The 27874-nt window shown below is 35.2% G+C and overlaps 1 protein-coding gene across 3 annotated transcripts in view; it reads left to right on the top strand.

Moving 5' to 3' along the window:
* The window catches only part of Wdpcp (WD repeat containing planar cell polarity effector), a 249506-nt gene that overhangs the window by 138754 nt on the left and 82878 nt on the right, over positions 1-27874 (top strand). The window contains exon 13 of one of the 3 annotated variants that reach the window (XM_019205328.2): positions 8523-8573. The exons of the other annotated variants lie outside the window; for them this stretch is intronic. Within the exon in view, the coding sequence (XP_019060873.1) occupies positions 8523-8529 (7 nt within the window). The 3' untranslated portion in view covers positions 8530-8573. Of the gene's footprint in view, positions 1-8522; positions 8574-27874 lie in introns of those variants that run through there. 3 annotated transcript variants of the gene reach the window in all.

The raw sequence follows: 27874 nt of genomic DNA, 5'->3' as shown, positions 1-27874 counted from the left end.
TCCTTTTATTTATTTCTCTTGTCTAATTGCTGTGACTAATGTTTCCAAAACTATATTGAAAAGGAGTGGTGATAATGGACATCCTTGTTTTGTTCCTGAATTTAGTGAGGAGGATTTCAGTTTTTGACCATTTATTATGATCTTGGCTGTTGATTTTTTCATAGATGGCTTTTATCAGATTGAGGTAGAGATTGTCTATTCCAATTTTTGGAGGGTTTTTATCATAAATGTGTGTTGAATTTGGTCAAATGCTTTTTCTGCATCTATTGAGATGATCATATGTTTTTTGTCTCTGGCTCTATTAATATAATATATTACATTTACTGATTTGCATATGTTGAACCATCCCTGTATACCTGAGAGGAATCCCACTTGGTCAGGGTGTGATCACTTAGTCTGATCTTCTTAATGATCTCCTGAATTCTATTTGCAAGTATGTTATTAAAGATTTTTTCATCTATGTTCATTAGTGAGATTGGCCTATAGTTCTCTTTTTTGGTTGAGACTTTCTCTGGTTTGGGGATCAAGGTTATGCTTGCTTCCAGGAATGAGTTTGGGAATATTGTTTCCCTTTTAATTTCACTTGAGTTTAAACAGGAGTGGCAGTAGTTCCTCTTTAAATGTCTTATAAAATTCAGCCGTGAAGCCATCAGGACCTGCACTTTTCTGCTTGGTGAGTTTTTTATTACATTTTCATTTTAACTGTTTGATATTTGTTTGTTTAAAATTTTTAGGTCATCTTCATTCAACTCTGGTAATTCATACAAATCTAGGATTCTGTCCATTTTGTCTGTATTTTCCATCTTAGGTTCTTGAAGTAGCTATCGATGATCCTCTGGATTTCTGCGGAGTCTGTTGTAATTTCACCCTTTTCATTCCTAATTGCACGCATTTGGGCATTTTCTTTCCTTTTTTGATAAGGTTGGCTAACAATTTTGTTTATCTTTTCAAAAAACCAACTCCTGATCTCATTGATTTTTGTTGTTGTTCTCTTGGTCTCCATTGCATTTATTTCTGCAATTTTACAATTTTCTCCCTTGTATGAGTTTTGGATTTCACCTGCTCTTTTTCTAGAAGCTTGAGCGTCCTCAGCATCATATTGTGTAATTGAGCTCATTTTGTTTTCCTAATGTGAATATTCATATTAGGAAATGCTATGAATTTCTCTTATGAGTACTTTCATTGTGTCCCATAGATTGATATATTTTATTGTCATTGCCATTTAATTGTAGGAACTGTCTGATTTCTTCTTTAATTTCCTCTGTGACTGATTGGTTATTCAGAAGTGTGTTGTTCAATTTCCTTGTGTTGATGAAATTCTTGTGGTTTCTTTTGCTATTGATTTCCAATTTCATCGCAGTATGGTCTGATAATATACAGGGACTAATTTCAGTTCCTTTGCACTTACTTAGACATGTTCTGTCTGTGAGTATGTGGTCTATTTTGGAGAACAATCGTTGTGCAACCGAAAAGAATGTGTGTTCTGATTTTGTGGGTTGGCGCACTCTGTAAACATCTGTTAAGTTCATTTGTTGAAGAGTTTGATTGAGTTCTACTATTTCATTGTTTATTTTTTGTCTGGTTGATCAATCTATTTGTGACAGTGGAATATTGAGGTCTCCCACTACTATTGTATTTCTGCTTATAAGATTTTTCATGTCCATTAGTATTTTTTAATATATTTGGGAGTACTTGTTTTTGGTGCATATATATTTATGATTGTCATCTCTTCCTCTTGGATTTTTCCCTTTACGAGGATGCAGTGTCCTTCTTTATCTCTCAGTCAATGTTGTTTTTAAATCCACTTGATCTGCAAAGAGGATAGCTACTCTTCCTTTTTAGAGGGTTCCTGTTATATGGAACATTATTTTCTACCCTTTAACTTTCAGTCTTTTTTCACTTTCTTTTTGAGTTAAGTGTGTGTTTCTTTTATGCTGCACATTGTTGGATCTTGCTTCTTGACCCATTCTTCCAGTCTGTTTCTTTTTCTTGGTGAATTGATACCTTTAACATTGATGGTTATAACTGATATATATTGACTTATTCTTGTTTTGACTTTTTCTTTTTGTCAAACTCTTCCCCTTTGCATTTAATTTCTTGTTGTGGCAGATCGATTCAGTCTCCTGGGCTTAATCATTCATCATGATCAAATCAACTTATTTCCATGTATACAAAGATAGTTGAACATATGTAAATCAATAAATGTAATATAGCACATAAAAAGAAATAAGGATAAAAATCATGATAATTACAACATGTACAAAAGTGTTTGAAAAAACCCATCATCCATTTATGATAAATAAAATGAAACTCTGAGAAAAATGGAAAGACCTGACCATCTGGTTGGCCCGCTGCTTTAACAGGGTTCCACAGAGGAGCCTGGCTGCCACTCATGACCCTCTGGCAGGTCCGACCCTTTGACCTGGCACCACGAAGGACCCCAGCTGTGTGAGCACTAACATAACAGTGCTTGTAGCCACCCAACCCCCCATGAACAAGAGAAAGTGGGTCCCTCTGAGGCTCCTACATGAAAATTGAAACCCACTGGAAAAGTGAAGAAAATCTGTGATAAAGGCACACCACACTGCCATAGTTGGTAACTGTGAGGGACCAGCACCTCACATCAGAACCTGTTCTAACTTCAGGGGAAGGATAGCTGGAACCTGCAGTAGAACCTTGCAGAGGTCAACACAGAAGGTCAGAGATCTCAACTTGGACCTTTTGGCCAAAAACCAGCCTGAACCTCAAGGGGCAACTGCTGGCTTGCTGAGACTAGTTAGCTTTGACTGACCTGCACACTCTTGCCTACACTGTGTATTGTGTCAATAGAGGCATACCCTGAAGGAGACCTACTGTTTCTATTTGTATTTTTTATTTTCAAAGTAATATTTTTCTCTTCAAGCATTAAATTTTTTCTTTTCTCACATTTTTTTCTTTTTTAAATTTTTCTTCTTTTCTTTCTCTCTCTAATTCTCCCACACTTTGATCTCCATTACTCTCCCTTTTTTTCCTGTTCCTATCCTAATTTGAGTTTCTTTTCTTTTTTTCCTTTTCTTCTCTGTTTCTTTCTCTCAATTTCCATTAGTTTTAAAAGGAAGGGATAACAGTCTCTAGTCTCTAGCCTCTCTATTATTATTAGTTTGTTCTGTTCTTGGGTATATTTTCTTCTTTCTCCTCTTCTCTTCAACAGCTCCCCAGACATTGTGTGATCTTCCTGTGTCCTCTGACCTCACTTCTAACTTTTCTCTATCCTTTTGAACTATCTCTCCCTCCCCAACTCCTTCCAAATCCCCATCCTGATGGGTAAAGTTACTATATTGAGGAGTTTATACACTATAAACATATTTTGGGCTGGTCCTTGATTTTGATTTAATTCAAACAGTTAAAGGTGATAGATTAATAACTACCACAAATTGTCATTTTCTACGATGTGTTTAACACTATTGTGTTGCTGACTGTATCAATTGGGCTAAGGTGTTGTGATTGATCTAATTAGTTGTCCTCCCTGCTATAATCAAAATGAGATTGCCTCAGACACATTAGAGACTCACAACCTAAAGAGCAGCTATATCTGGAAGATCAAAGTATTAACCCAGGAATTAAACCAAGAACAGGACCAACAACAAAAATAGAAGAAGACATTTAAATGGGACACAAGCACTGACTTCCACCCCACCAAAGGTAAACTTGGGGGAAATAAGATGGAAAAGTCTAACAGTCACCCATATGGACACCCTGAACCAATGGCACAAGAAGTAACAAGACACATAAATGAGGCTCTAGAGAAATTCAGAACAGAAATAATTTCCCACAAAACCATAGAGATGGTGAGAAGAATGGAAGGCATGATTGGAGACTCAACTACAAATACAGATTTAAAAAAATAGATGAGCTCAGGACCATGAGGGAAGCCATGAATGCCCAGCATAGGAGAGAAATGGAAACCTTGAATGCCCAACATAGGAAAGAAATGGGATCCATGAAACAGATTCAAACAGATATCCAGGAGATTAAAAACTCTATAGAAAGCAATTGCTGCAGGATGTATGAATGTGAAGTTAGAATTTCAGGTATAGAATATAGGATTGTGGTCAGTGACCATGAAAAGAGAGATCTCTTAAAAACAGTAAGGGACATGACAAATCAATTTAACAACTCTTAGATGATGCAAAGAAGAATAATATAAGACTGATAGGAATACATGAAGAAGCAGGAGAAATTTAAATGACATAACAAAATTGTTCGCAGAATTAATGACAGAAAACTTAGCAAAGAACTAAAGAATTTGACATCCAGATAAGTGAGTCATGTAGGACTCCAGTTAGCCATGATTAAAAAAAAAAATGTGTACCTAGACATATAATAATCAAGATCCTGGAAACCCAACAGAAGAAATAATACAAGCAGTTAAAGTGAAAAGAAACAAATCATGTACAAAGGAAAGCCCATTAGAATCACAGTTGACTTTTCAACACAAACCATCAAGTCAAGGAAAGCCTGGAGTGAGGTATTTCAAGTCCTCAAAGAAAACAATCTTCAACCTAAACTGATATATCCTGAAAAACTATCTTTCAAAAGTGATGATACTTCCATGACACAGAACAGTTGAGAAATTTCATGAACACCAAACCAATGCTCCAAACACTTCTAAACAATATCTTGGAAAAATAAAATGAAGACCACAACTTCATAAGGGCCAACAAAGCACATATACCAGGAAAGGCAAGAAATTAATGGCAGAGAGGGAAAAATAAAAAACAAAAGAACCAACGGGAAAATAACATGACAATGAAAAGTCAATACGTAAGAGTTATAATCATCAATGTTAATGGCCTCAATTCACCAATCAGAAGAGATAGGCTGGCAGTATTGATTAAGAAGCAAAATCCAACAATATGCTGTAAATAAGAAAAGAGAACTACAGGCCAATCTCCCTAATGAACATGGATGCAAAAAGCCCCAATAATATACTGCTAAACAGAATACAGAAGATCATCAAGAAGATAATACACCCTGACCAAGTCAGATTTATCCCAGGAATGTAACGATGGTTCAACATCTGTAAATGAATAAATGTAATACTAACTATATTAGCAGAATTAAGGACAAAAACCATATGATCATCTCAATAGATGCAGAAAAAGCATTTGACAAAGTTCAACACACATTCATGATAAAAACCCTAAAGAAAATTGGAATAGATGGTCTTTATCTCGACCTAATAAAGGCTATGTATGAAAAAACAACAGCCAATATCATTGTAAATGGTCAAAAACTAAAAGCATGCTAACATCAGGAATGAAACAAGGATGTCTTCTGTCACCATTCCTGTTCAATATAGTTCTAGAAACATTAGCCATAGCAATTAGACAAGAGAAAGAAACAAAAGGAATAAAGATAGGAAAGGAATAAATGAAAATGTCACTATTTGCTGATGATATAATACTCTACATAGAAGATCCAAAAAATTCTGCCAAAAGACTACTAGATTTAATTGACAGATTCATTAGAGTAGTTGGATACAAAGTCATGACTCAAAAATCAATAGTCTTCTTGTGCACAAATAACAAATTCACTGAGAGAGAAATTAGGGAAACAATTCCTTTCACAATAACTTCCAAAAAAAAGCGAAATATTTAGGAATCATCTAATGAAGAAGCCAAAAGACGTCTACACTGAAAACTACAGCACTCTGAAAAAAAGACATAGAAGAGGATATAAGAAGATGGAAAGATGTCCCTTGCTCCTGGGGAGGAATAATCAACATACTGAAAATGGACATACTTCCAAAACTTCTATACAGATTCAATGTGATCCTTATTTAAATCCCAATAGTGTCTTTCACAGAACTTAAATCAATCCAAAAATTCATTTGGAACCAGAAGTGACTTAGAATAGCAAAAACCATTCTAGGCAACAGACACATGGCGAGGGGTATCACAATTCCTAACTTGAAACTATACTGCAAAGTCACAGATAAAAACAGCATGGTGCTGGCAAAGAAACACACCCAGTGATCATTGAAATAGATTAGAAGATGCAGAAACAACACCAAACATGTTCAGCTACCTCATCCTTGACAAAGGAGCCAACCATCCTAAGTGGAGGAAAGATAGCCTCATTAATAAACGGTGTTGAAAAAACTGACATTCAGCTTACCAAGGATTAAAATTAGATCCCTATTTTTCACCATGCACTAAACTAAAATCCAACTGGATTAAAGATATAAAAATCAAACCAAAACACCTAATTTACTAGAAAGTAAGGTAGCACACATGAAGACTTTGGCATAGAAGACTTTTTGAATAAATCCTCAGCAGCACAGGAACTTGCACAAAGAATCAACAACTGTGACTCATTGTTTTAAAAATTGACAGTGCAAAAGAAATCACCAACAGAGCTAAGAGACAACTTAAAATTGTGAGAAAAAAATTTTACCATCTTCTCCTCGGACAAAGAACTATCTAGGCTGTATAAAGAAATAAAAAAAAACCTCCCAAATACAAAGACCTGATTCAAAAATGGGCATCTGGAATGAACAGACATTTCTCAGACAAAGAAGTAAAAGCAGCAAATAAATATATGAAAAATCATTCAACATCACTGGTCATTCCAGAGATGCAGATGAAAATGACAGATTCCACCTTATCCCAGAAAGAATGGCTGCTATCAATAGGTCAACCAATAACAAATGCTGGCGGGGATCTGGGGAGAAAGGAACCCTTCTCCATTGTTGGTGGGAGTGCAGACTGGTGCAGCCACTGTGGAAATTAATATGGAGATACCTGAAACAACTAGGATTAGAGATTCCATTTGATCCAGCTATTCCTCTGCTGGGTATCTTTCCAGAAGAATTAAAAGAATCATACCGCAGTGATATGATACATGTGCACCCATGGTTATAGCAGCACAGTATAACAGCTAAAACTTGGAAACAACCCAAATGCTCATCAACTAGAGACTGGATAAAGATGTGCTTTTTCTATAAAATGGAGTATTACTCAGCCATAAAGAATGAGATACTAGAAACATTTATAGCTAAATGGATGCCTTGAGGCTATATTTTTAAGTGAAATAAATAGGACACACTTGAGTAAAGACTGAATTGTTTCTCTGGTGTGAAAAACTAAAAGTGTAAATAAGGTTCAACTGGCATCATTGAAAGTGTGAAATACGAAATGGCTAAAGGGGAAGTAGGAAGAGCAGAAAGGAAATATGGGAAAAGAAAAAATGTTAAAAAATGAAAAAATGGAAACAAAGACTTTGTAAATAGGGAAGGGTGATGGGGGTGAAGGGAAAGGGTAGGTATATGGGGAAAAAACAAGAACCAAGATAGTCATTTAAAGGTACAAGATCCCAATGATAAATGTAGCTGCATTGTTGCTTTAAATGTACCAGTGAACTTATTGGAAAAACATAGACCTTGCCTTAAACTGATAAAAACCATTTATGACAAACCTATTGCCAATAACATACTAAATGGAGAAAAAACTGAACCATTCCCTCTAAAATCAGGAAGAAGATAAAGGTTTCTGCTCTCACCCCTCCTAGTCAATGTAGTTTTCAAAACTTTAGCCAGAGCAATCAGGCAAGAGAAAGAAATAAATGGGTTTAAAATAAGAAAGGAAGTCAAATTATTCTTATTTGCAGATGACATGATCCTTTTCATAGAAGATCCAAAAAACCACTAGAGTACACTTAGAACTGATAAGAAAATTCAACAAATTGGCAAGATACAAAATAAACACACAAAATCCAGTAATATGTCAGGTAATGTTATTTGCCATAAAAGAATAAGCAGAGATGTGCTAGAAAGTATTGGGTAGTGAAATATTTAAATTGAAATGTGAGTTACATCCAGCAGTTTGGATGATGCAGTGAATGAAAGCCAAGGGAGTAAAAGAAGGTGTTAGAGAAGTAACAGGTAGCTGAGTCATACTGGACTTTGTAGACCATTGTAAAGAACTGAAATTATCCTTTTGTATAAGGGAATTCAGTAGAAAAATTGAAACCAGATAGTTAATGGACAATTAAGATAGCAGGTTGAGAATGGACCTCTGATCATTGAGGACAAGTAAATCAGTTTGAGACTATTAAGTAACTGAATAAGACCTGATGGTTATTTAGAGCAGAATGCTAGCAAAAGACACTAGGGATAGGGTAGTTAGATTTTGAACATGTTGAAGGGTGTATGATAAGATTTGGGGACAGAATGAGTAAGGGTATATAATGGCAGTAGAAGTCAAGAATGACTTTAAGTTTTTGAATCTGAGCAACTGGAAAATAGGGTTTCCACTGACAAGACTGGTAATGCTGCAAGAAGAACAGGTGCATGGGAGGAGATCAGGAATTTTGTTTTGGACATGTTAAGTTTGAATGAAAATTTTGAAAATTAGTACTGGGAGGGAGTGATCGAAAAGAGGAAAAAGAATAAAAAATTAGTAATTAAATGGGAATTATATTGGAAAAGAAGAAAGACTGAGCAGTGAAATTTTTTTACTTTTTTTTTTTTCTTTTTTTAGTACTTGATTGAACCAAGGACCTTCTTCACGCTACACAAATTCTTTTACTCAAATAGAAGGGAGGATATAAAGATGTCTATAATTTGATGTAACAAACCAAAATAATAAAGAGGAATAACAAAGTTTAGCATTTGTTCTTTAACAAACAGAAAAACAGTGAATGGAATATGAACAGAAAACAAGCTTGAAAAATTAGGTAAATAGAAAATTCCTTAGAAAAGTAAAACTTGCTGAAAAAGAAAGAAAAGATCTATATAACTCTATAACTATTAAATAAATGAATAATCTTTTTCTGACAAACTGCTGTCTGAGATGTCTTTAGCAAGAGAGGTTTTGTCACTAGCACATAATTTTTTGTTTTAATCTTTTTTTTCCAAATATACTTTTTACGTAACTGTGGTCATTGAGTACATGAATTGTAACATCTTTAAATAATGTTAAGATTATTGATTTGCTATGATGGCATTCTTAAAAACTTTTACTCTCTTTGCCCAGATGTAGAGATTGTTTAACACTAAAATATTATCTACACAGCTAAACAGACCCATGTGTAAGGAAAGAATGAAATCACAAATGTGAAAGACAAACAGGAGCCCTTTGAGTGGAAGCACTAAGAAAGATATGATCTTAAAAATGAAGGGACCTGTTTTCATGTTTTGCCTGTTAGGGATTTTGGGAAAGAAGATACTGAGTATGGTGGCTTATTAGATTTCTGCCAATGGCTAAAGCAATTGGGTATAAATATCATAAAAGCCAATTTATGAACAAATTTTGTAGGCCTGCTTCCTCTTCTTCAAGGCTCACTGTTAAAGGCTAATCAGGTGTCTGAGCTAAAAGTGTAGCCCAAAGCAACCAAACTATTCTTCTGGGATTCTTATTTTCCTTTTCGGCATTGCCTCCCTATCTACAACTATACCATTGAAATAAGTCTTCAGATTTTGCTTATGTTGCTTATCTTCTAAATAAAACTGTCTAAAAACAGTTTTGGTGTTGAAAGGGAAATCATGATTATTTGGAAAGGCATTTGTTGCATTTGAATTACTGTGCTGGCCTAACTATTCTCTTTGTATTATGCATATTGTATTTATTAAGACTACATATTATATTAAGAGAAAGATAAACATTCTTGGATGTTGATATTCCTAAACACAAAATCAAGAAGTTCTGCTTTGTTAAGTATTCTACCCTAATGAGGTTTGAAATCAGAGTGAATACTGTGAAGAATTCACACAGAAACATTAAACTTACTGTAACATAAGTTAGGCAGAACTCTTGAAGACATTGTCATAGGAAAAGACTTTATGAACAAATCCTCAGTAGTACGGGAACTAGCAGAAATAACTGGGATCTCATCTTATTAAAAAGATTTTGCACTACAAAAGAAACCATCAACAGAACTAAGAGACAACCTACAATGTGGGAAAAAAATTTTACCAGCTGTTCCTCAAAGGACTATTATCTAGAATATATAAAGAACTCAAAACAATCAACTCCCCCACATATAAGGATCCGATTCAAAAATGGGCATCTGAAATGAACACACATTTCTCAGACAAAGAAGTAAAAGCAGCAAGTAAATATATGAAAAAATGTTCCACATCACTGGTCATTCAAGAGATGCAGATGAAAGCAACACTGAGATTCCACCTCACCCCACAAAGAATGGCTGCTATCAAGAAATCAACCAATAACAAATGCTGGCGGGGTTGTGGGGAGAAAGGAACCCTTCTTCATTGTTGGTGGGAGTGTAGACTAGCGCAAGCACTATGGAAATCAATATGGAGATACCTCAAAGAGCTGGGACTAGAAGTTCCATTTCCAAAAAAGGGTATCTTTCCAAAAGAATTAAAAGAATCATGTCACAATGATGTATGCGCACCTATGTTAATAGCGGCACAGTTTGTAATAGCGAAAACTTGGAAATAGCCCATTTGACCATGAGTTGGAGACTGGATGAAGATGTGGTTTTATATAAAATGGAATAAATACTACTCAGTCATAAAGAATGAGAAATTAGGATCCACCGCGAGAAGGAGAGCCACGCTTGCTCCCGACCCAGCCGCCACTGCTCAAGCATCGGGAAGGTAGTCACACAGGCACCCCTGAACCCCCATAAGTCCCCCTCCGCCCCCCTGCACTCAGACCACCTGACTGTGCTAGCCTTTGGACCCACTCTGTAGAGGCAGAGGTGGTCATCAAGGGTATTTTTCTGAGTTCCCAACTTTGAACATCTTTAAAGACAGGGCATGGGAAACCTGTAATAGAACGTTGTGGGTTCAACCATTCAGAAGGTTGGGGAACTCAATCTAGGCCTTGCAGCCCGAGGGCAGTCATTGTCATGGGGTTCAGCCATCAGCTAACTGAAGCCAGGGGACTTGCATCCTCGCTCTGTCTGAGCCATTCAGTGGTAAATACACTATATTGAAATTTTGTTCACTGCAGACATGTTCTGGACTGCTTCTTGATTTCAATTTAATTCATATGATTTAAGGGTGATAGACTAGTGACTACCACAGGTGGTCAGTGTCCAAGTTGTGCTTGATCTTAATGTGTTGCTGATTGTATCAGTTGGGATAAAGCATTGCAGTTGATTTGATGAGCTGTTTCTCTAATGTTATGAAGATAAGAATGTCTGTGGGCCATTAGAGATACAGAAGCTAGGGCGCAACTATATCAGGAAGATTTGGGTGATAACCCAGAGATTAAACCTAGGACAGCCCGACAACAAAAATAAAAATGAGAAAACACTTAAGGAAGACACAAGGACAGACTTCCGTTTCACCAATGGCAAAGGGTAGGGCAAATGAGGATGAAAACGCCGATAGTGAACCACCAGGACACCCTGAACTCAAAGCACAGGAAGTAACAAAACAGATCAATCAGGCTCTAGAAAAACTCAAAACAAATAATTTCCCAGATAACCGTAGAGATAGTGAGCAAAATGGAAGTCGCGATTCGAGACTCTAGAGCAGAAACTGACAAAAAAATAGATAAGCTCAGGACCATGATAGAAGCCATGAAGGCCCAGCATAAGAAAGAAATGGAAAAAATAAATATAGGAAAGAACATAGGAAAGAAATGGAATCCATAAAACAGATTCAAACAGATATCCAGGAGATTAAACACTCCATAGAAAGTGTATGCATCAGGATAAAAGAATGCAAAGATAGACTGTCAGATATAGAAGACAAGATTGCAGTCAGTGACCATGAAAAGAAAGGTCTCTTAAAAACAGTAAGGGATCATGAGAAATCGATCCAACAACTCCTAGATGATGCAAAGAAGAATAACATAAGACTGATAGGAATCCATGAAGTAGCAGGAGAAAATACAAATGACTTTAAAAAGCTGTTCGCAGAATTAATGACAGAAAATTTCCCAAACAGAGGGGAAGAATTTGACATTCAGATAACTTAGGCATATAGGAACCCAACTAGCTACAATAAAAATAATCTACACCTAGACATATAATAATCAAGATCCCAGAAACCCAACAGAAGAACAAAATACTACAAGCAGTAAGAGGAAAAACAAATCACATACAAAGGAAAGCCCATCAGAATCAAAGCAGACTTTTCAACACAAACCCTTGGGGCAAGGAGAGCCTGGAATGAGATATTTCAAGTACTAAAAGAGGACAACCTCCAACCTAGACTGATGTATTCTGCAAAACTCTCTTTCAAAATGGATAGGGAAATAAGACACTTCCACGACAACGAACACCTGAGAAACTACATGAATACCAATCCAGCACTACAAGGAATTTGAAACAAGATCCTAGAAAAAGACAATGAAGGCAACAACACCATGAGGCCCAACAGAGCAAATCAAATAGGCAAGGCAAGAAACTAAAAGGAGAAGGTAAAAAAGTAAAAAGAGTCAACAAAAGGCCAATAACATGTCAATAATGAGTCATTACATATCAGTTATAACCAGCAATGTCAATGGCCTGAACTCACCAATCAAGAGAAATAGACTGGCAAAATGGAATAAGAAGCAAAATCCAACAATATGTTGTATACAAGAAACACACCTTGGGCAAAAAGAAGCCCATAGACTGAAAGTGAAAAGATAGAAAACCATTCTCCACGTGACAGGAGCCCAGAAAGGAACAGGGGAGCGATCGATCTTATTTCCAGACAGGGTAAGTTTCAAACCAAAACTGATTCTAGTATTATTGATGTAGAACGGTACTATATCATACCTCTATGAATGTAAAATATCTTATACCTGCTTTATGATACATAGTAGGGACCGTGCTTTATCAGAGCTACATTTAATGATATTACTCTAGAATGTTCTCTTTCCAGAGGATGATTAAGATGCTAATAAAAAAAAAACTGGTGCCACGTACCACAACAGCAACAGAACTTTGCTGTTTTCTGGATATTATTCTTTTCTTTGTTTTGTTTTTTTAATGGAATGTGCTGAATGTCTATAATTTTGTTCAGAGGACTGCAGAACCTGGAAAAAGCTGTTGCTGCTATCGATGCATAACATACTGCTATTATTAGTCTTTTTATAAATATAAAAATATATATACATATATATATAAATTGAATTTTGGGAAATTTTAGCGGTGCTGCCCATTTTGGAAGAAGTCATCCCAATTTACTGTGTTGAGTTGGCATTGTACAGAAATGGACAGCCATATTGGTCTAGAAATGTTAATTTTTAAAATTTTTTTTCCCATTTGTACAGAGGTAACACACTGCACTAAATATGTAAGGTCATATCTACGTGGGTTTGATTACAGAAACTAATAAAGTATTCTCTAAATAATGAAAAAAAAAGAATGAGAAATTAGATTCATTCATAGGAAAATGGACACATATTGAGGATATACTCCTAAGTGAAATAAATAAGTCACACGTGTAAATACTGAATAGTTTCTCTGGTGTGTATAAACTATAATAGTACATAAGATCCTAATGAGATAATTGACAATGTGAAATAGGAAGAAAAGGACTAAAAGTGTAGGGAAAGTGGGAAGGGTAGGGGAAAGGTAATAAGGGAAAGGGAAAAAATAGGAGAAAATTAAAAAATGGAAATATTTGTAAATGGGGAGGGGTGGAGGGGGTGAATGGACATCAGGGACAAGGGGAAAAAATGAGAACAAGACAGGTCATGTAAAGGTACAAGATCCCAATAATGAATGTGACTGTAATGTATACCTCAAATGTACCAATAAACTCAATGAGGAAAAAAAAGAATTCACTAGGTATGTTTATTACCACACAGATCTCAGAACTAGAACTCAAAAAACTTTGAATTAATAATGTAACCTTTTTTCTACTTACAGTAAAACTATCAAGCATCCTAGAAATGCGTAACACATTATTTTTCAATTCCCTCTCCTCCTTTTTCTTCCTCCTAAATGAGCATGTTCAAATAATAAAAATTCAATTTGATGTAGATTCTGATCCATGTTACAAAGGCTTTCCCCAGCCCTTTCTATCTTATGGAAAAGGGTATTTCAGTTTTGTCAGTATCTTGAAAACTTTGAAGCATTGGTCTAATTATAGAGAATTAACAGATACTAGCTTGCCTTAGATACCACCTTCTTTATATACCTCAGCACTGAGGTAGTCAAAAAGAACATTACTTTAGTAAAATCTTTAAAGAACACTCTGATCACATGTGATTACTGCTGTATAAAGATAAGAATTTATCTTTAGTTTATAGATATTTTGAGGTACTGGTTTGAACTCAGGGCCTCGTGATTGCTAGGCACATGCTTCACCACTGAGCTACAAATCCCAGCCCTTTAAAAACTTATTTTGATACAGGAGTCTTCCTAATTCATCCATAAAGGGATTTTATCAATTAAAGTTGTTTAAACCTAAAATCTTCCAATTAATTCAAGTTTTCCTGATATACATACTGTGTAGAACCATAATGAGTCTTTAGAACATTAAGCTACATTTTTCCCCTAAAAAAAAAGACTTTGAGTGTAAAAGTAACATTTTTAACAACATAAATATCATGGCCTTTTTTCATGTTAATAAACATAGAGCTACATCCTCATATATATGAATATGGGTCATTTCCAAGTTTGCTTCTATAAATACTGCTGCCATAAACATTTCATTTACTTGTGATATATTAATATCATATATCATGTGTATTATATACTTACATTTTTGTGCATGTGTAAGATTTAAAATGTTAGTTTATTAGTACAAGTGTGTAGAACATGATGTTTACATTCTTCATGGGAAGTTGGTACATGTACATAATACATAGTAAGTCTTTTTGCATCCCCTTTTCCTCCCTCTACCCATCCCTTGATCCCTAAATAGATGCAGCTTGAAACCATAATGTTAAGTGAAATAAATCAAGCTTACATACCACAGTTTCTCTTATATGAGAAACCCAGAGTAAAAATAAAGAGCAAAATAAAAGGAGAGATAATAGGAAGTAGGGAGATAGATCATTTTCAAAGGAGAAGGGGATCAAGAGATGGAGGTAGTGGAGAAAGACAGGAAAGATTTAAAGAATGATAAAAAGGAATTGAAATATGTTATGTACATATACCAGTTCCACACAGGGAACATAAATATGTACTGCAGACATGCACAAAAAATTCTTGATACATATTGGCAAATTATTCTTTTCTACATTGTGTGAATTAGTTGTTATACCCTTAGTAGAAATAATTAATTTCTTAAACCATTGATAATTAAACAGATGGAATCATTATTTTGTTGCTTTAATATTTTCAGATATGAACTTTTTAATTTTTGTTATTTGTTTTATACTAATAACTTTATTTTCAGAGCAATTTTAGGTTCATAGCAGAACTGAGTAGAAAGTACCCCTATCCTAATTTTTTCCCCCTCCCTTCACTCCCTCCCCTCCTCCCCATTTACAAAGCCTTTATTTCCATTTTTTCATTTTCTCATATTTTTCCTTTTCTCTTGTTCCCTTTCCCCTACCCTTCCCACTTTTCCTACACCTTTAGCCCTTTTCTTCCTATTTCACACTATTAATTATCCCATTAGGATCTTGTGTACCATTATACTTTTTCAAATTAGAGAGACTATTTGGTATTTACACATGTGTGACTTATTTATTTCACTTAAGAGTATATCCTCAGCATGTATCCATTTTTTACTGGTTAATTTTTTTTTTTTTACTAATGATTGTGGCATACATTTATGTAGATAACGGTTTGAATTATTATGAGAATGTCTACTATATAATGTATGCTGATTAAATCTAGGGCTTTATAAACATGATCACATTTAATTTTTCCATCCCAGTATGTAAGCATCTATCATCCTCATTTTATAGATGAGGACACGTAGAAAAATAACCTGCTTAATGATTCCAAACACTATGTGCCTAACCAGAATTCTCCATTGAGTCATTAGATCTCAAAGTCCTTACCCTTCTCCATAATACTATAAAATAAATCTCTTCAGGAAATAAGAAGTACTTTTCTGGAGGTAATTTGTAAAAGGAGAGGTACATATTGCTGCAGAGGGGCATTGTAGTGGAGGATTAAAAAAAATTGAATATGGGGACATTCTTAGCCTTGACTCCAATATAGACAGAGGGTCCTCTCGTGCAGGGAGGGCACCTTAAAAATACATAGTCCATAAAGATAGGCAGTGAAAATCTTGACTGACTGGATCCAAGACTACAAGTCTTGGAAATAAAATATTCATTCAAAAACACAGTTTTTTCTTTGAGTCAGTCATCTTTAGATTTTTCTATTTTTAAAATTATTTTTATCTTTCATCAGCTTTCTGGGGATTCAAGGTTTTTTCTGCTTTTTTCCTTTTAGTTTATCTCTCCTTTGCTTTTTCCCCTTTCAACCTTTTTTGCTCTTATTTTTTATTTCCTGTATTTTATTGTATGTGTATCTTTTTTCTTGTTTGCTTTTTTCTGACTGCTCTTTAACACTGTTTATTTCCTTTTCATCCTCAAATAGGAGCTCTATCTCATTTTTTTCTCTTCTTTCTTTGCCCCACTGATTAATTTTTCAAATTTTGCTTTTCTCATTCTCTGGATCCCCATATTGTCTACCTTTATTAGTATAACTACCAAACTTTGTGAATCTCTAGATAGCTAGATAGCTATATGCTGTTGAATAGTGTTCTCTTGTTAGTAGAAAAATGATTCTTTTGATAGACATTTATGGTAGGTCAACATATGGTTTGTATTAGTGTTAATGCTATAATTATAAATCTCTCTTCTATGGTTCAGAATAGCATATTTTTGTTTTTTAGGTTTTTGTCACTATTCACTTTGTATTTCATGCTATAATTAATGCTGATTTTATTACTATAGCTCAGTGACATAGTTATTGGTATTAATTGTTCTTGGAATGCCAAATTATGGGTTAACTTGGGGTTGCTAACAATTCTATGGTCCATTCCTAAAGAACTGGTTACTAGGTCAAATACACTTCAGCCTTCCACCCCAAGTAAATTGTGGTTGTTTGATCTTGGGACAGAGACAAAGGATAATAGCCACTCCCAGAGGGCACCACTGAAATATAGGCACTAGCTAAAGAGATCTGCATACTAGAAACAAAGAATTTCACTACAATCACTCTGAAAGCCTCAACACAAAGGAAGAAAGAAAGTAACAAACAAACAAAAAATAGAAACATGAGAAGGCAAGCCAACAAAATGCCTCTCAAAACTCCCAGTTCTCCCAGAGCTGGTCCATGGAGCATCAAAGTGGAGGAAACAACAAGCCACACCCAAATTATTTGAAATGGTATTGGGAAATAAGTAAACATCAAGAAGACATTTATCAAGCTCTAGGAAACACAATTAAACAGTAGGCCAAATAAAACAATCAGCAAGTCTACAGAAGACACTAATAAAAAATGAGCAGAGCTAAATAAAGCAATACAAAACATGAAAGATGAGCATAAAAAAAGAACTAGAGTCCATAGAAAGGCACCAAATAGAAACTCCGGAGATTAAAAATTCTACTGAAGGATGGGTTACAGAAGTGATAAATGTGAGCACGGTGTCAAAACTGGAAGACAGAGATGTTGTCAGTGACCAATTCGTGAGAGATACCATAAAAACAACAAGAGAACAGAAAAAATGGACAGTTGCTCTTAGGTGATGCAAAGAACACTGAGGTACATTGGAATTAGGGAAATATTAGAAAACAGAACAAATGACGTTAAAAATGTGTTTACTGAAATAATGGAAAACTTTCTAAATAAGGGAAAATAATTTGACGGTTAAGTGTAGGCCTATTGCCACAATCAAGGAATTGATTATAGAAGAATCCTTCTATAACACATCATAATCTAAATCTCAAATGTACAACAGAAGAAAATCTTGAAAGCTATTAGAGAAGAACCCAATCACTTATAAAGGAAAACTGACAATTACATCAGTTTTCTCAACATAAACCTGAATGGCCAGGAGAGCTCAGAGAGCAGTGTTTGAAGCCCTAAAAGAAAACAATTTCCAACCAGCCTTTATATCCTACAAAAGTCTTACAAAACTGATGGAGAAACAAGATATTTTCATAATAAAGAGCACCTAAAAAAAATTCATGACTGCCATACCAGTATATCAAAACGTTCTTGAGGATATCCTAGTGACTCATATAACAAAAGGCCTAATAAAATGAAGAGAAACAGGGAATCAGCAACAGGAAAAATAAGGCAATGATAGGAATAAGTCAGTACTTATCAGTGATAATTCTCAATGTGAATGGTCTCAATTGACCAATCAAAAACAAAATGGATAAAGAAAAAAATTCAATGATATTGTTTATTTAGGAAAATCATTTAACCCAAAAATAAGCTCATAGACTAACAATAAAAGGGTGGAAAACAGTATTCTATGCAGAAGGAGCACCATATAAAAACACAAGATTAGCTATCCTATATTCAGACAAAATAGAATTGAAGTCAAAACTTATCCAAAGAAGCCAAAAAAGATTAGTACTTATTAGTTAAGGGAACAGTCCAACAGTAATACAACAATTTACATATATGAATTGAATAATAGTCACCCAACTTCATAAAACAAGTACTACAAGACATAAAAGACTACATAAACAGTTATAGTGAGGCACCTCAATACTCCACTATCACAAATAGATCAACTAGACAAAAAAAATCCATAAAGAAATATCAGTAAAACAAAACGTTCAAACATAGACATAATACCTACAGTGTTTCCCCCAACAACAACAGAATGCACATTTCAGAAAATGTGTATGAACTTTTCCAAAATTAGTCCAGATACTATCCAATAAAGCAAGCTTAAGTAAATGTAAAAGAATTCAAATCATGCCATTCATATCACATCATATCTAGCACAAGGTAGAAATCAATGAAAAAAAATGAATTTTGCAAATTCTTGGAAAGTAAAGAACACACTTGAATAATCAACAGGTCACAGAAGAAATCAAGTTGGGCCGGGGATTTAGCTTAATGTTGCCACCGCCTGTCTTGCAAGTGAAAGGTCCCGAGTTCAATTCCCAATACCCAAAAATAAAAAAATAAAAACAAGCAATAATTAAGACAGTTTATAGAACTAAATCATCATGGCACTACAAAATGCCTTTCTCTCCATTTTCACTCTTATTATTTTCTTCAGTTCGTGTTTATGACATAAAGTGTTTATAATCATTGTGGGTATTTGATATATCTTCATCACTCATTAAGTCTCTTTTCTTCTCCTCTCTCCCCTCATCTTTGGTTTCCTAGATCACTTTTTATTTGAAACAGACCTATCTTCTTGTTTTCTTATTTCAATCTTTTATTTTATTTACACTTTGTCTTACTCAAATGAGATCTCATACAGTATTTAAGCTTGTAAGTCTTATTTATTTCACTTAACAATATATTTTGTAGGTGTACCCATTTCCCTACAAATGTCTCAAATTTATCTTTTTTATATCTCAGTAGTATTCATTTATCTGTAGGTACCACATTTTCTTTATCCATACATCTGTTCATGGACGTATAGGCTGCTTCCAGGATTTGACTATTATGAATTGTGCTGCTATAAACATTGGTGAGCATGTATTGCTGTAATATTATGTCTTTATCTATTTTGGGGAATTATGTAGAAGGGGGGATAGCTGGGTCAAATTGAATCTCAAAATTTTAGTTCTTTGAGAAATCTCCATACTACTTTGCTAATGTTTGTACTAGTACATTCCCTCCTATAATATAGGAGGGTTCCTTCACCACAGCCCTGCCAACCTTTGTTATTCTTTGATATCTTGATGACTGCCATTCTTTCTGGTATTAAAGGAAGTTTCAGCCAGAGATGTAGATTGGTGGTAGTGTGCCTGCTTGGCAAGTGCAAAGTCCTGAATTGATCCCTGTAACCAGGACAGGGGTGGGGGAATTTTAGTGTTGTTCTAATTTGCCTTTCTCTAAAGGCCAGAGATGTTGAACATTTTTAAATACATTTGTTGGCCATTTGTACTTGTTCTATGAAATGTCTGTTCATTTTATTCACCTATTTCTTGATTGGATCTTTTATTTTGGGTGGCCTAATCTTTTTCAGTTCTTTATATATACTAGATATTAATGCTCTTCTGAGGAATAGCTGGCAAAAATTGTTTCCCATTCTGTAGGTCATCTCTTTACTCTGAAAATTGTTTGCTTTTCTGTGCAGAAGCTTTTTGTTATATTTCCATTGTTGATTCTTGCTGTTATTCCTTGTGCAATTAGAGTTCTGTTTACAGAGTTCTTACCTATACCTATGACTGCAGGTGTTTTACTACTTTATCTTTTAGTAGGTTCATTGTTTCTATTTTAATACTTGATCAATTTTTATTTTAGCTTAGTATGTGATGAGAGAGATAAGTCCAGCATAGATAGCCAGTTAGGTTTTTTCTTATATAAGTCCAGCATAGATAGCCAGTTAGTTTTTCCAGCAGCATTTGTTAAAAAGGCCGTGTTTCCTCCAGTTACATTTTGGCCCTTTGATTGAAGATCAAATAGCTCAATTTGTCTGGAGATATTTCTGCATCCTCAATTCTGTTCTATTGATCCACATGTCTGGTTTGTGCCAATAGCATGCTATTTTTATCACTATGGCTTAGTAGTATAACTTGAAGTCAAGTATTGTGATGTATCCTGCTTTGCTCTTACTAAGGATTAGTCTTGCTATTCTGGGTCTCTTCTTCTTCCGTATTAATTTTAGGATGTTTTTCTCTAATTCTGTGAAGAATGTTGTTGGTATTTTGATTTAGATTGCATTGAATTTGTGTATTGGTTTTGGGAGTATGGCTATTTTGACAAAATTGATTCTGCCTATCCAAGAGCACAGGACATCGTTCGATTTTTCTGGTGTCTTCTTCAATCTTCTTTTCAGAGTTCTGTAGTTTTGTTTTGTTTTGTTTTGTTTTGTTTTTGTAGAGATCTTTTGCTTTGGTTAGATTAATTGCTATATATTTAATTTTTCTTGATGCTATTTTAAATGGTATTTTCTTCTTGAGTTCATTTCTGGAATACATATATGCTTTTAATATTTTTTGTGTTGAATTTGTGTCCAGTAGATTGCTAAAACTGGTTATTAAAAGTTTTTTGTGGGGTTCTTTGGGTCTTCTATATAGACTGTATTGTGTTCTGCAAGTAGTGATAATTTGATCTCTTCCTTACCTATGTGAATCTCTTTTATTTCTTCCTTTTGCTTCATTTCTCTTGCTAATGTTTTGAGTACTCTGCTGAACCAAAGTGGTGTTAATGGGCATCCTTGTCTTGTTCCTGATTTTAAAGGGAATGCTTTCAGTTTTTCCCCATTTAACATGATGTTGGCAGTAGCTTTATCATACATGGATTTTATCAGATTCAGGTAAGGTCCTTCTATACCTATGTCCTTCAGCGTTCTTATCATGAAGGAGTGTTGGATTTTATCAAAAGCTTTTTGCCTCTATTGATGTGATCATGTGTTTTTTGTCCTTGATTCTGTGGTATATTACATTTATTGATGTGCATATATTGAGCCATCATTGCAATCCTGTGATGAAACCACTGTGATCATTTGTTTTTTGTCCTTGCTTCTGTGGTATATTACATTTATTGATTTGCATATATTGAGCCATCATTGCAATCTGTGATGATCCTTTTGATGATGTGTTGCATTCTATTTGCAAATATCTAATTGATAGTTTTTTCATTTGTGTTCATTAAGGAGATTTGCCTGCAGTTGTTTTTTTGTGTGTGCTTGTTTGGTTTTTTGTTTGTTAGCTTGTTTTTAAAGGGGAAGGTATTTATTTAGCTTACAGTTCTTAGAGATTTCAGTCCATAATCAGCCAATTCCAAGGCAAGGATGACAAACAGGCATAGCAGAGCAGAAACATCATGGTGCACACAAGTCAGCAAAGGTATAAAGAGAAAGTAACAGCATCTCCCTGTCCCTTTTATCATATTCAGATTACTTAAAGCAGGTAGCAGTCACACCCTTAATCCTAGAACCCATGAGCCTACCATTGCATCATGAATCAATTCCAGCTTCCCACACTCTTATCAAGCCTATGACCACATGAGGCTTTGGGGGGACATCTAGACCCAAACCATAACATCCCGCTCCTGGCCCCTCAGAGACTCATGTACATTCCTTTACACAAAAGGCATTTAGTCCATCTCTAAGAGCTGCCAAAGTCTGAACCATTTTAGCATTGGTGAAAAGTTCAAGTCCAAACTCTTTTTTTTTTTTCAGCTTTAATTGAGTTTATTGGTACATTTTAGGGATACAGTACAGTTACATTCATTGTTGGGATCTTGTACCTCTACATGACAAGTCTTGATTCTCATTTTTTCCCCTTACCTCTGCCCTCCTTTCACCCCCTCCTCCCCTCCCCATCTACAAACACTTTATTTTCATCTTTTCATTCTCTCACATTTTTTTCTTTTCCCTTTTTACTCTTCCCCTGCCCATCTCAACTTCCCTACACCTTTAGCTTCTTTCTTCCCATTTCTAAATGTTAGTAATCTTACTAGAATCTTATGCATTGTTGCAGATTATTCACACCAGGAAAATTATTCGGTATTTACACATGTGTGACTTATTTATTTCACTTAGGAGTATATCTTCAATATGTATCCATTTTCCTATGAATGAATCTATTTTCTCATTCTTTATGGCTGAGTACTATTCCATTGTGTAGAAAAACCACAACTTCTTTATCCAGTTTCCAACGGATGGGCAAATAGGCTGTTTCCAAGATTTAGCTATTACAAACTGTGCCGCTATAAACATGGGTGCACATACTTCTCTGTGATATGATTCTTTTAGTTCTCTTGGAAAGATACCCAGCAGAGGGATGGACCCTTATCTTTCGCCATGTACTAAATTAAAATCCAAATGGATTAAAGATCTAAATATTAAAACAGAAACATTAAACTTGCTGGAAGGTAAGTTAGGCAGAACTCTGGAAGACATTGGTATAGGAAAAGACTTTATGAACAAGTCCAAACTCTTAACTGCAGGCCCCTGTGCAAATGAAAAGAAAGTCAAACACTTCCAAAATTCAATGGCACAAGATAGATATTTCCATTCTAAAAGGTACAAACAAGAAGATACAAAGGAATTGGACCAAAGTAAGTCCAAAATCTAGTTGGGGAAACATTAAATCCCATAGTAAGGAAATCTGTGTCAAGTTGTAAACTCGAAAGGGCTTGGGTGGCTCTGCCCCTGTGGCACGTCTGGTGGTTGTAGCTCCTGTGACTACCTCTTTGCAGTTTTCTTCAGGCAATCCATGCTCCTGGCTTCTCCAAACTTCTGGGTTCTCCAATGCACCTTTGGCTTCACACTCAGCTTCACACATTGCCCATGGTCTCTAAATATGCTCATCAGTTTTCACATAAGGCTACTTGAGAAGATGTAAATCTCTGTTGTCAGTTTGATGTCTTGTAAGGACTTGATGCGAAGCTCCCTTTCCCAAATCTTAGATTGCTGTCCTTGGAGTCATTTTCTTCCAAGATCCTGGACTTCTTTGGTGCTACTTCTGGGAAACTGTGCAACGACACTGCTGTATTTAGACCTGCAGCTCACAGCCAGGGCATCTCTCTTGCCCACACAGAGGAGCCTGAGGAGCGTCTGCCTCCCTGCATCCTGGAAGTGTGTTCCTGTTTGTTTGTTTTTAAGTGGAGTTTTTGTCTTTTTTTAAGGATCAGAGTGATGTTGGCTTCCAGAAATAAGTTTGGAAGCACTTCTTCCCTTTCAATTTTATTGAAGAGTTTGAGGAATATTGGTGATACAGTGTCCTTAAAGGTTTTGTACAATTCAACAGTGCATTTAGAGTTATTACTGAGAGACATTGTTAGTTCATTTCATTGTGCTGTTTTTTCTCTGTTGATGTCTCGCTTGCTTTTCTTTTCCTTTTTTAAAGATCTGTTTGGTATATTCATTTCATCTAGATTTTTGGCTTAGATTTATCTGAGTTTTCCTCTCTCTCTCTCTCTCTCTCTCTCTCTCTCTCTCTCTCTCTCTCTCTCTCTCTATCTCTCTCTCTCTCTCTCTCTCTCTCTCTCTCTCTCTCTCTCTCTCTCTCTCTCTCTCTCTTTCTTTTTTGGTCCTGGGAATTGAACTTGGAACCTTACACTTGCGAGGCAGGTGGCAGAACCACTGAGCTAAATCCCCAGCCAATTTTATTGTATCTGTCTAGGATATTCTTGAATCTTTTCTGGACTGCTGATTTAGTATTCATAAATCTCTTGAGTTCCCCCCGCCCACCCGTGGAATTTTCTTCTTTCTTCATTTAATTTTGAAAGAATGTTTTTTCTGTATAGGTTAATGTGGGTTGGAAGTTGTTTGCTTTTAGGGCCCAAAATACTTCATTCCAAACTCTTCTTGCCTTTAGAGTTTATATTGAGAAGTTTGCTATAATTGTAATTATCTTCAAATGTGATTTTTTTTTTACTTTGTCTGATAGCTTTTAAAATTCTGTTCTTTTGTTGAACATCTGGCACTTTTAGTGTATCTAGGGATCTTTTTTTCATCATATATAATTGGTTTTGCTTTGTAAGCTTTATTTAATTGTATGTTGAATTCTCTGTTTGTACTTGTGAAGTTTTTCATTATGAGTTCTGTAAAAAAATTCATTATTTCTTGTGTACTGTCTGTCTGGTAGTTTCTTTGTAACTCCTATTAGCCTTAGACTGGTCTTCTTAGTGTCATCTAGTAGCTGTTGGATGAATTTTTCTTGTTCTTTTATTGTCCATAATCCATCAAAATTTACCATTTTTTCTTTGATTTCAGAAAGCTGCCTTCACATTAGTCATTCCTGCAATTTATGAATTCTGTATAATCTTTTATATCCTGTGTTTTTATCTGGTAACTTTTCATGATTTGCGTATCTTTGGTGAATTTGTCATTCATGTTTGGAATCATTTTAGTTAGCTCTTCCAATTTTTTTATTTCTCCCAAATCCACTTTGGTTATTTTGTATGATAATTCCCTGAACTTTTGACTCATGTCCTCTTTGAACTTGCCAAGTTTCTTTATCTCTTCTTTTCCTTAATTCAAAAAACTGTGCTATCTGGTGTTTCCTTTCTTCTCTATTGCTGCCCCCTAGTTCTGCCTTGGGCAAGTTGGGAGCCTTTGTAGGTCTTTTGTTGCCTTGTTTTCCTATGTTTCTGTATGTAAATTTTATGTGTGTATATATATAAATATATATATATATATAGTATATTGTATATTATCTACTATCTATTAATATATTTTATATTATATATATAATATTGTGCTGAGGATTGAGGTAACACAGAGTGAGGAAAAATTGTACTTAATATTAAGAGCTTTTTTTTGGGGGGGTACCAGGGATTGAACTCGGGTCCTTGCGCTTTCAAGGCAGGCCACTGAACCACTGAGCTAAATCCCCGGCATTAAGAGCTTTTTAGTTAGATTCTTTCAGCAGTATGTTCATAACTGTTTGTACAGAGACACTGTTACCCTTTCTGCTATTTAATTAAAATAATTTGGATCCTGTCACTATGTTGTAAGGAGAGAATTACTGTTGGTCATAACAACATCAACAGATGTGATCAAACATCACTTATATGAGAGAAATCTTGCATTTACAGTGTGTCCCTTAATCAGTAATCTTTCCACCATAGCCAAATTCAGACTAGAGAACAGAGGAGGGATAAAAGTCTTTAGAAGTATATAAATTGACTACTTGAATGTATCAACATAAAGAAAGTTTCATAGATGCTTCTCACTTGCTGTGCCACAAAAATATCTGCAGATTTCCATGAGACTTCTAAAGCTTTGCATAAGTCCTCATACAAACTAAGAGTTTTATTTAGGATTGTTTTGATTTAGATCTATAATTCTTGTGTGCTTTGGCAGGTGTTTGGATTATAGAGGTGCTGTCCTCATTTGTGGATTCACTCACCAATGAGTCCATTAGCTGAATGTGCAATAAAGAGGAAGATCCTTCCTGGAGGTGGATCACTGGGGAAGGTTATATTCTGTCCCTGGCTTCTGCCCTTACTACTTCCGACATTATTTTAACACCTCTTCTTCTGTCTTGCTCCTCTGCTATCCGGTTTCTACCTTGGAGCAGGCTGATCATAGACTGAAACTATGAGCCAAAATAAATCTTTCTTCCTTTAAAAGTTGTAGATTTTGGGTATTTTGTCCCTGTGATAGGAAAGTGACTAAGACAAGGGTGAAAATGGAGTAGGTAGTTATACCCATTCTACCATCATCTGTCCTCTTCAACATATTCTACTGTGTTCTGCAGGTTCCTCAGAGCAGTTTGAGAGTAGTTCTCAGCTGCTCACAGTGTAAGCCTTAAACCCATACCTATCAGGAGCTGAAGACTGGAAACTTGGGAACAACTGTTAAAGAGGGAGAAGGACATATGCAAAAGAGAAATATACAATGTTAAGTAGAAGAAATCCTTTACCCTGTAAATTCTTCCTTTTCAGTCATTTAAAAAAAGAAGGACTAGGATCTAGCAGAGGTGGTCTAGTCAGTTTTTATAAGGCCTTCCTCTTTGTAAGTGTACTTTTTTCCCCAAAGGATGAAACTAAAACGGTTTTTTCCTTAATCAAAGGACTTTAAACTTAAAATATTCTGTTTTAATAAAAAGTATTTGACTATGAATGTGGGGGATAAAAAGGAAAGAAACCAACTCAGGGTTTCCTTTCAAGAGGATTGCCTGCCATTCTGTATTTACTGATTACTGAAAAATGCTAATGAAACTTTCATTTTTGCATAGTATTTTGTTTTATGTTGTAATCAGCAGAAATTATGTTTGCATCCATATATAGAATGATTGTCTAGGAGTAGAAAATAATCATATCCAAAGATTAAATTGATTTAATACAGAATAGGGGGAAATTTGGGGTTTTGTAATGGTCATGATCCAAAACGTCCCCCAAAGCCTCGTTGTGATTGTTTGGATGCCAGCTGATGGAATTTGAGGAAAATAAATGGTTGATGAGGAATTTGAGGGAAATAAATGGTTGATGAGAGTCCTAACTTTGTCAAGTAAAATAAGCCATATGAATTCCTATCTCATTGGGCTTATTAGAAGGTGGGGGCTAATTCGATATGGCAGAGCACTATGGATATGCCTTTGAACAATATAGTTTGTTCCTGGTCATTTTCCTTCTGGATCCCCTCTCTCCTCTTCCTGGTTGCCATGAGATGTGTAGCTTTTCTCTGCTGTATTTTTGTGCCATATGTTTCAGTCTTGGAACCAGTTGATCATAGACTGAAACCCTGAAACATAGAGCCAAAATACATCTTTCTTAGGCTGGGGATTTAACTCAGTGGCACTGCACCTGCCTGGCAAGCGCAGGGTCCTGAGTTCAATACCTGATACCAGAAAAAAAAATACATCTTTCCTCCTTTAAGTTGATTTTTTTCAAGTATTCAGTCATAGCAACAACTGGCTAACACAGGTTTCAAATTAACTAGAATAGTAAAATTATAGGAAAAAATACTTAGCAGTTTATGACCTAGAAATAATAAAATAGCACTTACATATACTTAAGATGTAAATTATTTTACTTTTGAAGTGTATACTCTACATAAAAATCATTAGTTATAATTTGTAGTAAAGCACCAGGTATTTCTAACAAAGATATAATAGAATAAATCAGGAACTTTGGGCAGAATCATTACTGTTTGTACTTCACAGGGAAAATTCAATATGAACAACCAATTCATATAAATTTTTTTTTCAGCTTTAATTGAGTTTATTGGTACATTTTAGGGATACAGTACAGTTACATTCATTGTTGGGATCTTGTACCTCTACATGACAAGTCTTGATTCTCATTTTTTCCCCTTACCTCTGCCCTCCCTTCACCCCCTCCTCCCCTCCCCATCTACAAACACTTTATTTTCATCTTTTCATTCTCTCACCTTTTTTTCTTTTCCCTT

Source organism: Fukomys damarensis, unplaced genomic scaffold (genome assembly GCF_012274545.1).
Source record: "Fukomys damarensis isolate Sample0158 unplaced genomic scaffold, DMR_v1.0_HiC HiC_scaffold_2, whole genome shotgun sequence".
NCBI classification, from domain to species: Eukaryota; Metazoa; Chordata; class Mammalia; order Rodentia; family Bathyergidae; genus Fukomys; species Fukomys damarensis.
Note: the sequence above shows the minus strand (reverse complement) of the source record. Positions and strands in the feature narration are given on the sequence as shown.